General features: G+C 38.2%; 1 protein-coding gene across 2 annotated transcripts in view; it reads left to right on the forward strand.

The window, feature by feature from the left end:
- SUGCT (succinyl-CoA:glutarate-CoA transferase) overlaps positions 1–12,933 on the forward strand; it is a 732,347-nt gene extending 719,414 nt beyond the window's left edge. For both annotated transcript variants that reach the window (XM_017867385.1, XM_017867384.1), the window contains one exon: positions 12,491–12,933. In XM_017867385.1, the coding sequence (XP_017722874.1) occupies positions 12,491–12,654 (164 nt within the window). In that variant the 3' untranslated portion in view covers positions 12,655–12,933. The remainder of the gene's footprint in view (positions 1–12,490) is intronic.
- Positions 12,934–14,641: the final 1,708 nt, after the last annotated feature.

Raw genomic sequence — 14,641 nt, forward strand, 5'->3', positions numbered from 1 at the left:
CATACACCCTCCCAAGACTAAACCAGGAAGAAGTTGAATCCCTGAATAGACCAATAACCGGCTCTGAAATTGAGGCAATAATTAGTAGCCTACCAACCAAAAAAAGCCCACAACCAGACGAATTCACAGCCGAATTCTACCAGAGGTTCAAGGAGGAGCTGGTACCATTCCTTATGAAACTATTCCATTCAACAGAAAAAGAGGGAATCCTCCTGACCTTATTTTATGAGGCCAGCATCATCCTGATACCAAAGCCTGGCAGAGACACAATAGAAAAAGAGAATTTTAGACCAATATCCCTGATGAACATTGATGCAAATATCCTCAGTAAAATACAGCCCTTCATGCTAAAAACTCTCAATAAATTAGGTATTGATGGGACGTATCTCAAAATAATAAGAGCCATTTATGACAAACCCACAGCCAATATCATACTGAATGGGCAAAAGCTGGAAGCATTCCCTTTGAAAACTGGCACAAGACAGGGATGCCCTCTCTCACCACTCCTATTCAACATAGTGTTGGAAGTTCTGGCCAGGGCAATCAGGCAGGAGAAAGAAATAAAGGGTTCAATTAGGAAAAGAGGAAGTCAAATTGTCCCTGTTTGCAGATGACATGATTGTATATTTAGAAAACCCCATTGTCTCACCCCAAAATCTCCTTAAGCTGATAACCACATTTCTTTCATTCACAATTCAGTGGGCTCACACAGTTTTACCCAACCCCAGAGGGACCAGGGTGTGTAATACTGTCATATTCCTGGAAACTAGTGTAAAGGAAAGTAAAAAAATCTCAGGACCCCCAAACTTCTTTGCAAAAGGGAAAGTTAAGACTGGAGGCTGAGTCATGCAATACCCTTTTCCAAATGAAGTTGTTACTGGCATTATACATCAGCCAGATTCCCACAAGGTGAAAGGCCTTGGGCATCTATGAAGGACTGCTCCCACAGATCAATCATGGGTAAATCTTTTGCTGGCCTCCCAGAAGCAAGGGCATGCCAATTATAACTTTAGGTCTGCAATCTAAGTCTAGCTCCTAAATTTAAAGTCTGTTGGATTCCACAGTGATGGTGTAGATTGCAAGCTTATCTTTCCAGGTGCAGAACAAAGATAAGAGGAGACCAATTATTTCCACCTACCCAGAGACACTTGCATAATTTACACTTCCGTTACTTCTTTTTCTCTTCAAACATTCACCTTATTACATGTAAAATGTGGATTTACCTCGCACTAACTAAGGTCTCACAGGAATGTAACCATCCACTTTACCCTGTACCTGGCCCTCTTCCTACATGCTTTCTCTCCCCTTTAAGGACATATATATATACTGGACAGCCTGAAAACTCTTGGGAAAACAGCTACAGATGTGTCTATGGCTCATGGTTTTCCTGGATGTACCCTAAAGCTGGCTTAGTAAACCTCCATGATTGAGACTTTTTCCTCAGTGCCTGATTTTGGTTGTCAGCAGAAACTGGAAATTTGGTGGATAACACTGATGACTATCAAAGGGTCATTGATGTGGTTAAAAATAGACAACCTATAGATACTGGCACTTGAGGCCCTCCTTATTGGGTTAAAAAACAATGAGCCAAAAATTGATTCAAGCAGTAGTGACATATGGCGTTTTTGAACTCTGAGTGAGTCTGAAGACCTATCTACGTTGGTGGTACATATCACAAGATGCCTTGAGTTTCTGGGATGCCTGGTCCCGTAAGCAGTGCCACGGATTGAGTTCTTCTGTTAAAAATATCCAAAGTCATATTTATTCTCTATGGCCTTATCCCACCATTCCATGCTAGTTAAATAGCTTTCTCTGTTTTTATCTCACATCTAATGGGTTTAATGTGTTCTAAGTATATGGCTCCATTTGGTGCATTGGATGCTATGGCTGAGAGGTGCCATATAAAAATATTGTTATTGTTATGATGATGAGTTCAAGCACTGGAGGGGAAATTGTGCAATAACTTAGTACTGGAGCTATCATTATTTTCAGCAAAATGAAGTTTGGCTTCTTACTACACTACTAAGCCTTGAAGATTAAATGGTATCTACAGCATGTATCTTAGCAATGAGCCAAAGAAGTCCAAAGAAAAAACGTTTGTTATAACAAACATTTCATATATTATAAAACAGATGTTCACTTTTAAGTATTCTTGATACTTTAAGAAGTTGATGATACCCATGTCAGAAATTAAGAAAAAATAATCAAATGAAAAAAATCCACACATTTAGGGTATTTTTCCATTTATTAAATTTTATTCATTCTTATTTCCAGTGTGATCAGATTGGCCAGCTATGTTAATTAATTTAACCCTTAGTGCTGATCAGTTGCCGGTTAGCTGTGAGATTGAGCAATAGTTTGTTTCACTGCTGTAGAAATGCATCATTAGGATGGAAGGTGCGTGGAGTTCTGGAAAAAGGGACTGTTTAGGTCTCTTCCCTCATGATGATGTGATATTATGTTCCCATTACTTGAATATTCATTATGGTTTCCCACATGTTTTTGGCTACCTCTGTTTCCTGCAACTGTTTACATTATTAAGTTGGTTTGGCTTATAGAAATGTAGCTTGAACCTGTATATACTTAGAGTAGCTTGGGGTGTTTGCATAGATTGGGTAGATTTCCCTTTCACCCTAAGATAATCATGGGCAGTTTCTAAAAGGGAGTGAGACAAAACAACTGGGGCCGTGTTACGGAGGGGCCTCAAACCACAGATGGAAAACACCACAGAACTAGCCTGAGGGGTTCTCAGGGGGCGCCAGGCACTAGGCCCTCCTTGTGCTTTGACTCAGGTAACTTTCCACAGAGGGCACAGTGAAGGCTTCATTCTTTACAGGATGGGTGCAGAGGGAGGCATTGCAGAGCATCCCCTGATTCAGAGGCATGAGAAATTGGCATGTATCGACAGTGCCATGAGTCCAGGACTTCCTGCAAGGGGATAGGTGGCATATGACAAATTCATTTGAAAACATGAAGTAATAACAAGTATTTATTGCACAAAGAATCTGGTGGACTCTGACCTAGAAAGATGGAGAAGACATAGTGGTCAGAAGATGAGGCCTCAAGTGGCTCTTGGCATGTTCTACTTCTAGACCCCTGAGTTCAGTTTCAAGCTGAGATCATTCTCTCCTTCCTTTGCTCTCTTTCTTTCACCAGAAAGCAGTGTGGTCCAGTGGCAAAGAGCTGGGATTCTGGCACAGGAGTATCTGAGTGTGAATCATAGCCCTGCTCCTCACCAGCTCTGTGATGCTGAGCAAGTGACTTCCCTTCTGTCTTTCAGTCTCCCCCATTTGTAAAGTGGGGATGATAATAGTGCCTTCTGGGGTTATCATAAGGACTGAGCAAAATAAATGAGTGAAGCACATACAATAGTGTCTGTAGTAAGTGCTTGTTAAATGAGTGAAAGAAATCCCATGTTTTCATAGTTCCTTACACTTAACTAGTTAAAAGGTAAAAGGGTGTAAAATGAATTTCTGGTATATGTCCTGATGCTGTTAGAGACACTAAGTATGTACTTACAAAAGTGTGGCTTCGGTAATCATCCAACCCCCTGTGCCTCTTTTTTATTCTCTGTAGGAAGGGGAAGCATACCTGTCTCAAAGGGTTGTAATGAGGAATAAGCAAAATAAATATTTGAAAAGTGCTTTTTATGTAACATGTGCTTGAGAAATGGTTGATTCCTTCCTCCCTTTTCCCTTCACTTTAAAAAACCTTGTCCCTGACTGTTAAAGATTTCTACAAGTTAAAACTTTTATTTTTAGTCTTCTCTCACAAATCTAAAATGCAGCTAACTTGCTAATGTTCTGGGAAGTCTAGGTCTGAAATTAGCAGGTGATCAAAGCTCTATGACAGTATGTGATCAAAGCTCTAATTTGCTAAGGTCATCACTGTAGCAGAGAAGAAAGGATAACATATATTGAGTATTTACTGTGTGCCTGGTACTGTTCTCAGGGATTCATAAGAAGCAATGTTTTTAATTCTCACAGCTTGATATGACACTTTATACCAGTGTCATGCCCATTTTATGTGTAAAGATACTGAGGTACAGTTTCAGTAAGTAAATTACCCAAGGAGATGGAGTCAGTAAATACATTACCCAAGGAGATGGAGTCAGTAAATGGCAGAGCCAGGATGTGAACCTAGACACTCCAGCTCTAGAACCCACAGTCTTAACCACCTTGCTGAATCACTTCTCAAAAACAACAGCTATGAAGTCAACAGATCTCTATTTGCATCTGTCGTGTGCTCTTGTACACATTTCTTAACCTCTTTGAGCTCCACGTTCCTCCTTTGTGATTTAGGCATAAAATGCATTTGTAAATGCAAAAAAAAAAAATGTTTAATGTTGTGAGGATCAAATTAGATAACAAACACATAGCACCTCACGTCAGGTGAGGTATGCAGTAAGCATTCATTAAATAGTAGTTTTAGATGTTATAACATATAATTTAGAAACTGTGACAGGATTCTTCCACACCTACCTCTGCATTTTGTCTACTGCCAGCTCTGTAATTCTGGCTTCTATGAAGTTGATCAGTTCAGCCTCACAGGTATGGGCATATGAAGCAGTTGAAGCAAAAAGCATTTGTCATTGTCTTAGACCCCTCTAGAACCATCCCTTAGAGGACCACAGGCAGTTCACACACAACCCTTGCTTAGAGGTAGGCATAACCTGTAAGCATGGCTTAAAGTAAAAGTAAAAGTACCTTAATTTATACCCTGAAGTCTGTAGAGATTTGTCTGTTGAAGGACAAGAATATAGACTTTCTTTTAAAGAAATGCACTTATCTCCAAAATTATGAGCTTTAGAAGTTAATCACTTCTTTATTTTATTTACCTCCTGTGGACATAAAATATTTTTGATGTAACAGGTTTTAGCAAAGACCTTAGACAGTAGAGAAAAGGGTGCATAAACAACTTATTTTTAAAACCTCAGCATCAGAGATGTTGGAATAAATACAATTGCTGTGGAAATATGTCATTTTGGAATGAGGACATTTAGATGCTAAATAACTTCTAATTTTATATATGCTGGCCAAAACTCTTCCTTTAATTTCAGACTGGCATAGCTAAAGACCCAATGACATCTCTCCTTGGATATCTCATAGGCATCTCAAACTTGGCATGTCCAAAAAAATAATCCTTGGCTTGTGCCAAACTTGTCCATGCAATCCATTCAGTCTTCCCTATCTGGTAAGTGAACCCAGAAACTCAGGATTCTTCTTTGATCCTTTTCTTTTTCTCCTAAACTACGTTGGGCCATGTATTAATCAGTGTGTCCTCTTATTCTATCACCAGGATACCTCTCAAACACATCCACTTTTCTCAAACTCTAATGTACCATTCCAGTTGAGGCTGCCATCATCTCTTTTGATCTACTACAACAGCCTCCAAGCTCATGACATTCTCTGCCTAGCACAAAAGTATTCCTTATTGTAAATCCTGCCACTGCTTTGCTTAAAGCTCCAGTAGCTTCCCACTGAACCTAGAATAAGATCCACTGTCACTGCTGTAGTCTCTACCCTGTGCATACTATCCCCTGCCACTCCCTGCAACTTCATCTAGTACCTCTCTTCTGTTAAATTACATGCTAGCCACAGTAGATCTTTTTTTTTTTTCAGTCCCTTGAACATCAGTCTTTTTTATGCTTTCTGGAATCTTCTTTCCCCCACTGTTCATATTAATAGCTCAGCTTCCGACTCAGCTTAAGGATCACCTAATCAGCTTGGCCGCCTCTGCACATCCCATTTAGAAATACTCTTTCTCCCACTTCAGCCCCTCCCCACTGTGGTTGCAATATTGTTCCATTTTCAACTTGGTTTTTAATAATTTTATAATTTTTAGCAGATTTTAGCAATGTATTTGCTTTTGTTTGTTCGTAGTCTGCCTCCCCCATCAGAAAGTAAATTCCAGAAGAGTAGGGTCCAGGTGTGTTTTGTTTGCTAATATATATCTAGATAATACAGCCCAGATCTTGGCACCAGAATAGATACTCCAAAATTATAGTTAGAATAAATTAGTAGATACATACATTAATTAATATGATATGTATTACTATGTGTAGTAATATCACAGTGTTTATTCAACTTTCTTTTATTGTTAGCAATTGTTTGTTCAAAAAATAGACATCTAAATAGACAATTTAATGCTAAGAGCTGCTGAAGAGAATGCACAAGGTTATATGTGCTACTTAATGAATGTTCTTGGCATCAAGCTCAAATGAATTTTCTTTGCATATATTCCATCAGTTACTTAAAATCTTGCCATATTTTGGATTTGCTTCATATTTGGATCTTGATTTTTCCATGCACATTTTTTTTGTAGAGTATCTATTATTTTTTCTTGCATGATGTAACTCTTTCTCATTATTATATTTTTCCAACTTTTCAGTTTTAGCAGTTATACAATTAAGGCTCTTTTTTGCCTTCTTAGACATCCCTTTTGAAGGCCTCTGTCCTCCCTCTCCATCTCTGCTTTTATTGGCTCTTCTGGTCTGAGCTGTTGTCCTGGGACCTTCTTTCCTTATGCTCCTTGGTAGGTCCTCATTGAGTATCAAAATTTTCTTTCTTTCTTTCTTTCTTTTTTTTCCATTGGCTTCTATATTTTACTGGAATCATACTCAAGAAACTTATTTCAGTGCACTTATTTACTCTTTGAGAGTTTGCAAATATCTTCATATTTGATTAATCATTTGACTGGCCATACCATTCTAGGTTTAACAATATTTCCCTCAAGAAAGTTGAAAGGTGGACATGGATATTCCTGTATCTTAGCTACTCGGGAGGCTGAGGGAGGAGGATGAGGCCAGCCTGAGCAGCATAGCCAGTCCCTATCTCTGAATTTTTTTTTTTAATTAGCCTGCTGTGGTGGTACCCTCCTGAAGTCCTACCTACTTTTGAAGCTAAAGTGGGAAGATCCCGTGAGCCCAGGAGCTCGAGGCCGCAGTGAGCTATGATAGTGCCGTTGCACTCCAGCCTGGCAGACAGCACGAGACTCTGTGTCTTAAAAAAAAAAACAAAAGTTGAAAACAAGCTCTACTTGTAGTTTTAGTAGACACTAGTGAGGAGTTTGGTGCAGTCTAATTTGATTCTTAAAAAAAAAAAAAAAAACTAGTTTCCACCCTCCCGTCCCACTGTTTAGATCTTGAATTGTTCACCCCTCCTCCACTTCCAGGAAGTTTCTCAGATATTTTTAATGCTGATATTCTGAAATTGTACATGATGTAAAGATGTAAATCTTTTCTTCATCTATATTGTCGTATTCTCAGTTGACTCTTTTAATCTGCAAAAATGCTCTCTTCTCTACTCCTCATATTCTTTATTGAAAAATTTCTTCTCAAAAAATAAAAAAAAAAAAAGAAAAATTTATCCTCTTCTACTTTTTTTGCCTCTTTTTGCCTCTTTTTTCCTGGAGTTCTTATCTGTTTTATGAGAACTCTTAGCTTCTTTCTCACATTTTTTAGACAAGCTGTATTTTTGTCCCTATATCCTTAGGAGCATCTTTCACTTTATTTTCTAAATTCCTAATTTTGACAATAATATTGGAAAATCTAAGTGCTAAATATTGTTTCAATTGTGTGTATTTTTTTTTTTTTTTTTTTTTTTTTGCATAGTATTCTGTTCTTGCTCTGTTCTGAGTTATCTTCATTTTTCCATTTTTAAAATCTTTTATTTGGTTCTCGTATTTCTAGTGATCTCTGGTTGATCAATCTTTTATAGAAAAAAGATCTGGATGCCTGGCATTGATTTTTCTCTGTTGTTGAGGATGTTTTCCACTGTTACTGGATCTACTCCGAATGAGAATGCTTGGAAGTGTGGGTCAAGGTTATTTCACTGACAGTCTTTACGACATGGATTCAGAGCCATAGACTGGCTATGAGCCCCTCAAATGTACGAGTATGGAGGGCTTTGCGTGGGGGCACAAAATCCATATTAAAATGTTTAACTTTCCCTTTATAGGTTTCTTGAGCTTCTTTTTAAAAGAAGAGGTTGATACTGGCTAAATGCTGGCTGCTTGTACTCTACTTTTACAAAGCTTGTTTAAATGTTATTGCAGATCCAAACTGGACCACTTGTTCTCTATTGAGACATTCAATCCTTCTTCTTAGTCCTATTTCTAGTCCCTGTTCTGTGTCTCTCATAATCACTGACTTTAAGATCAAAGGCTCTTGGGAGGCAAAACAGATCAACTGGTATCCACTTGCTCTTATTCTCCTTCTAGAATATTTTAAGCTTCAGCTTTCTCTATCTCTTTTATCCATCAACATGATCTCATCCATGTGACCTGTAAATTCACTGGAAATATCCCATTCACTAGTGATACTCCCTTCCATTCTTTTCATTCATATGAAGTTTTTTTTGTTTAATTTTTATACTTTTATTTCAGTGGGGTTTCAAGAGAATGTGAAGGCAATATATGTACTCAAAGACAAAAGTTAAATTATAACTTGAAATCACTGTACAATTTCCCTATAATTTATTTAACCAGTGCCCAACTTTTGGATAAATCTTTCTAATATTTTCCACATTATAACTATTTAACCTTTTATCTGGAAAAGAGAGGTTGAAGATAGGTCTGCAGGGTAGTACATGAAATAATGAGAAGCTGAACACCTAGTCCTAACAGAGGTAACCTTTGGAAGCAATGAACAGACAGAAAATTCAAGTTAAACCAAAGTTAGGGATCCCATGCAAAGAATTTTTATGGGCTGTAGGTTAGAATGCCATGTAGGAAGTCGAGAACTCTTAAGAGTATTGAGCAGATTAAAAAATCTATATGAATCTTTGCCTATGAAAATTGTGAACATTCCCAATTATGTCCATAGGAAAAAATTTTTTCAATGGGATTTCTCCATCCAAGTAGGCAGACACTTAAAAGTCTTGATGTTTAGTTGACAAATTTTTCCTCCAGAAGGATTGCACCAATTTGCACTCCTATCAGCCACCAACCTCTTGACATCAAACGAAAATTCCCACATTATTTGCTAATTTTATAAGCAAAAATTTACCTTGTTATTTTTACATATATTTCTTAGATTATTACTGATATTGAATGATATCTATATAATATTACTCAGTGCCCAAACCAACCTTCAGTAGGTATTGCTGACTTTGTTTTGGAAATGTGTAGACTGAGGCTCTGAGACCTTAAGAGTTCTGAAGTTCACACAGCTTGTACGTATTTAAAAACAGATGAAAACATAGATATTAGTTTGCCAAAAAATTTAAGAACATGTGACTTACCTTGCTCATAACTTTTTAGATGAAAGATCGGATTAGTCATTTTCTTTGAACCTTAGATATAAATAATTATGTCAAATATTTTCTACTTTTGAAACAAATGTGTTTTTTGAGCCCTTTAATTTCTTCATGCAAACCTTATTCAGAAAGGGATGTCTCTGCTATTATTATTATTGCACAGGGTTGCAAGAACAGATTTCAAATGACTCATGGGAAGTTAGCTTTCTCTGAGATCTTGACATCACTTTATTTGTCCCGTTGTAGTCTATGTCTTTATCCTAGCAAGTGTGAAAAAGTTGCCAAGTAATACCATTTTAACAACCTAAATTCTTGAAGATGTTTGATGCAAAAAGTTAAATACTCTTCATTCTAAAGTGGTAGCATAGTCTTCACTGTAGATCTGGAAGCTACCAGAAAAGTATGGCATACAGTGGGAGTAACACAAGTTGAACTGCCCTTTAGTTTGGCTGGACCTGAAGAATTCCCTCATTCGATCACTGTGTGGAGGTTAAAAGTCCAGGCTTTTAGTACTGATATGCACAAAATGGATGAATCTCAAAAATATTATGCTAAGTGAAAGAAGCCAGACACAAAAAGTCACAAATTATATATGATCCTACTTATAAGGAGTGAGCCAGAATAGATAAATCCGTAGGGACAGAAAGTAGATTAATGGTTGCCTGGATTTGGGAGGAATGAGGAGAAGCTGCTTGTCCACTTTAAAATGGTTAATTTTATGTTACGTAAGTTTTACCTCAATAAATTATTATTATTTTTTAATCCAAGTTATTGAACCCAACAGACATGAAATTGGAATCTAACTCTATCATTTTCTAGCTGTGTGAATTTGGGCAAGTTATTTTAATTTCCTAACCTTAATTCTAACTTTAACATTTAAACCTCCATTCCCTTTAATGTCCTGATCTGGATATAAAGATGACTGACAGTCTACCTACCAGACAGGACTGTTGTGAGAACTGTATGCAATGATGTATTAATACATAAAGCCTTTGGTGCAGTGGTTGACACATCACAAGTTCTTAAGAAATGGTAGCTGGGCCAGCCTGACCAACATGGAGAAACCCCCATCTCTACTAAAAATACAAAATTAGCTGGGCAGGTAGCACATGCCTGTAATCCCAGCTACTGGGTAGGCTGAGGCAGGAGAATTGCCTGAACCTGGAAGGTGGAGGTTGCGGTGAGCCAAGATCATGCCATTGCACTTCAGCCTGGGCAACAAGAGCGAAACTCCATCTCAAAAAAAAAAAAAAGAAAAGAAAAGAAAAGAAATGGTAGCTGGACTATGATCGCTATTACTACTACTGACTGACTTGCTACTACTACTGTAGCAGTAGCTGCAGGAGCTGTATTCCAACCCAGATTCTTGGTATATTCAAATGACTATTTTCCATTCTGGAGTCTTGCTTCAGGTAATTCAAGTGGGGTAAAGTCACATGACATTGACTTCAGGAGGCATATATTGCCCAGTGGAGTTCTTCTTTTGATAGACGGGTTTTAGATTAAGACTGTTGTTAATTACTATCAAGGTGGAACAGAGTTAGAGAGAGCAACAAGTAAGGGTCAGATCCCTAAACCATCACATTATTGGCATTCTTGGGAGAGCTGTGGACCCTGCCTCCAAGTGTGTGCTATAGTTGATTTCTCTCTTACTGAAAAGAGACAAACCCTTGAAAAGGTTGTCATGCACTAAGGCATTTAAAAGAAAATGTGAGAAGAAAACAACGAATGTCACTAAGCTTCAGAGAAGGAAAAACCTTAGGCATCAGTTGAAAGTTGTCCCTCGGTAGTGGATCAGATGTGTTACACAAAGGCACAGCCTGACGGTGTTAGGAGACCCAAGTCCTCCATCTCTATCAACAGTGGCATGCGCAAAAGTACTTTTATTAATGGAATTCTCCAAAGAGCTCAAAGGTCATTTGCTGCTTTACTGATGGACATTCTTTTACTCACTCATGCTTTGGTTTTATTTGTTCTTTCTATGGGCTCCTCAAATCAAGAGAAAGCCAGAAAAAAAAAATTGAGATAGGAATATCCTGTTTTATCAAGTCGTCTTGTGACTACCATCTCATTTGTTCTCCTGAAGCCTAATCAAATGAGACATAAAGGACAGCCAACATAAATACCACTTACTGAATGTGATAACAAAGGTAAAATTAGTTTCAACAACATGTTCCCCAGTGTCCAGTTTCTCCATGGAAGAGTGAGAAGTCAGAAGTGGCCGATGATGTTATGGAAAGTTCATGGCCTTTAATGTGAGACACACAGATTTTCATCCAGACCCTGCGATTAGCTGTGTGGCCTTGAGCAAAACTTTAGGTTTTAGGGACTTTCGTGTCCTCATGGGAAGAATGGAGATAGTAAAATCTATTTCCAACAGTTCTTAAAAGCATTGCTCAACTCTTTTTAGAGGAACTTAGTGCCCAGCACCCCTTTTCTCTTTACACTATAAGCTTCAAGAGAGATGTTGTGGCAGCTTTTGTAATCATAGTAACGAACAAGTTTTGTGCATTATCATGGGTTAGGGAATGCTTACTTAGTGCTTTCTGTCTATTATCTCAATTAAATCCTGACCTCAAGTCTGTATGGTAAACATTATCACACCCAGTTTACCGTGTGAAGTTCAGTCATTCATCCAAGATGGCTCTGCTAGAGAGCATAAGAGCTGAGAGCAAAGCCTAAATCTCTCTGACCGTGAAACCTGCACATACAACCTCTTCTACCACCGAAAGCCTTGAACCAGGGTCTAGCTGAGGTTTCAGTGATCTGCAGTCAGTTGAACTAAACCGTGGACCTATACAGTAGACATTGAGTAGTCAACTTCTGGGATGCTTTCACCTGGGATCAAATTTCCAGCTTCAGAGAGACACTGTGTTTCTGTGGTCACTGTTCTTTCCTACCCAGAGTTCACTCAGTTGAGTGCCCTACCTCTGAGTCTTCATGACAGGAACACCAGCTTCCAAACAGGCCCGGCAGATGTTAGCTTCATCCATGCAGCCCCACCGCATGGCAGTGAACGAGTCAGATGAACACTGCACATTTGGATGAACCTGAGTCAAGAAAAGCCACAAGTGAAAACACGTTTATTTCCAAAACGATGGTGCGTCTGAAAGGGTGTAACTGGCACTCATTGATATTTTTGGCATTCATGGAAAACACCCCAGGCTGCTTAGGTAATTAATTTCCTAGGGTTAGTCATTAACAGGCTTCCTGCTTTCCTTCTTCTTTGGCAGGCCCAGCTGTGAGATACAGTAAGTTCAAGATGTCAGAGGCCAGGCCGCCTCCCCTGCTCGGGCAGCACACGATGCACATCCTGAAGGAGGTCCTGAGATACGATGACAGGGCCATCGGGGAGCTGCTCAGCGCTGGAGTGGTGGCCCAACATGAAACCCACTGACAAAGGAAAAGGGTTCTTCCTCATAACCTCAATCCGAATACCCTGGCAAAGGCAACACTTTGCTTGGACCCTTCTCCCCAGTTCTGATACGACTAAAAAGAAGATTTAGAGAAACTCCAGATTGCCTGCATGGCGTCTCCAGAATGGCTCTGGTATTAATGAATCTAGTGCCTTTTAAATGTACCCCACGTTTTGTTCCCTACCATTTTTTTTCAGATGATGATTTAATTATGGATTTGTGGGATTTTAAAATAAAGATTTAAATTTTTTCCTGGAAAATGCACTCTTCATTCTAATTACATTAATGTCCTAAACATTTGCTCCTTACCCGCCATGCCCTCACCCCGCCCAGTCCATACAGGCCTGAAAAGAGCAGATCTTTTGATACTTTCTACTTGTACATAAAATCTGCATTTAAATTTGTGTTAGGGAGTCAAAGCAATAAGCAGAATGACAGTCTCTGTGATTGATTTTAAACAGAATAACTTAATTCTGAGCTCTTGAACCCTTTGTTAGTCTGTAATTTAAACCATGGACTTTGCTGATGTCCATTATAAAACTGAGCTCCATTCTCCCCTACGGCGGTAAATATTTACTTTATGTTGTATTTCTTTGGTGATTTTATGCTATGTGGCAGAAAATCAGTTTTCCCCAATGCATTTAGAGATGTAGGTATCTGTCTGCATAGGTAGGTGAGAAGTGGTTCTGCACTTGGTACCTTATTTTGAGCCAAGTGAAAATGCAACAGGGTTTTTAAATGAATTAAACAGGTTCATAAATGACTATCCAGGTATTAAATAATTTATACATAATGACAAAATAAAAGAATGACAGGAAGACATTGCTTTGTAATCTGAGCTTCTGCTGTTGAAGACTAGATCATGCCTTAGCATTGAGTATTTCAATGATTATAAAGTATAAAAAACACCTGTGTCCAGTAGGTGAGAAATGACTAGGATGTATGTTGCAGGATAAATTGTTGCTCAAGACTGCTAGGCCCAGGTATAGTCTGGGGAATCAGATGACCCCACGATCACTATTCTGAGATGACCTCAACTCCTGGCTATTAGGCACATCTATTTTAAAGCAATGTTATTATGTACCAAATGGTAATTGAAAGCTAAATTACAGATGTTCATCCTTCAAACTGTGACTTAAAACTCATTTTGTTTTCCTCTTCTTCTTTATTAAAATGATTTGAGTCATTAATCTATGCTGTAAGGCCTAAGATGTTTCTAGAATGAAGGATTCCAAACAAATAGGAAGCTTGTCTTCTCACAAGGTCTCATGATACTTTTCCAAAGAATGTTTACTAATTTTTGAAACAGATATTGTCTTCTCTGCTTTGCTTTTTGTGGACATCTTATTTTGAAGAACTCCTGCTGTTATTCTACTGGTTAGAATCACATCATACAAGGGTAATTGGATGCCTTATGCAGTACTTTTCCCCACTTGGCTAATTCACAAATGCATACTCAGAGACATTTACTTCAGGCCAGGTATTGAAACATTTCTTTATGCTTGTATATTTAATATGAAAAATGGTAAAAGATTAGATGGCAGAGAACTGGCAAAACCACATATCTTGAAATACAGGCCCAACCATTTCTTCTGCTGATCTGGGTAGATATCTTGAAATGTTAATTTACTCAGTTACTGAGCACATCCTTAATATCTAGGTAAACATATGTAGGATGATATTGATCATGTATAGGGGACAGAAAATTCCTCTAAAATTTTCAAAATTCCCCTAAAATTTCCAAATCCATGCAGAGTGCAGTCTTCAGACACGACACAGTCACAATTAAAACAAAAAGACTATCACTAGTGAAATCATGTATGTAAGTATCTAGGACTCCACCTACACAAGTCAAAATGATCCAAAACTTTGAACCTACTGGTCAACCAACAGAAAGCATTCACTGTGCTCTACTGATTTAGTGAAATAAATAATATGGAACGTATTTCAAGTTCAGATGAATAATTA

The sequence above is a fragment of the Rhinopithecus bieti genome, unplaced genomic scaffold (assembly GCF_001698545.2).
Source record: "Rhinopithecus bieti isolate Rb0 unplaced genomic scaffold, ASM169854v2 scaffold_2439, whole genome shotgun sequence".
NCBI lineage: Eukaryota > Metazoa > Chordata > Mammalia > Primates > Cercopithecidae > Rhinopithecus > Rhinopithecus bieti.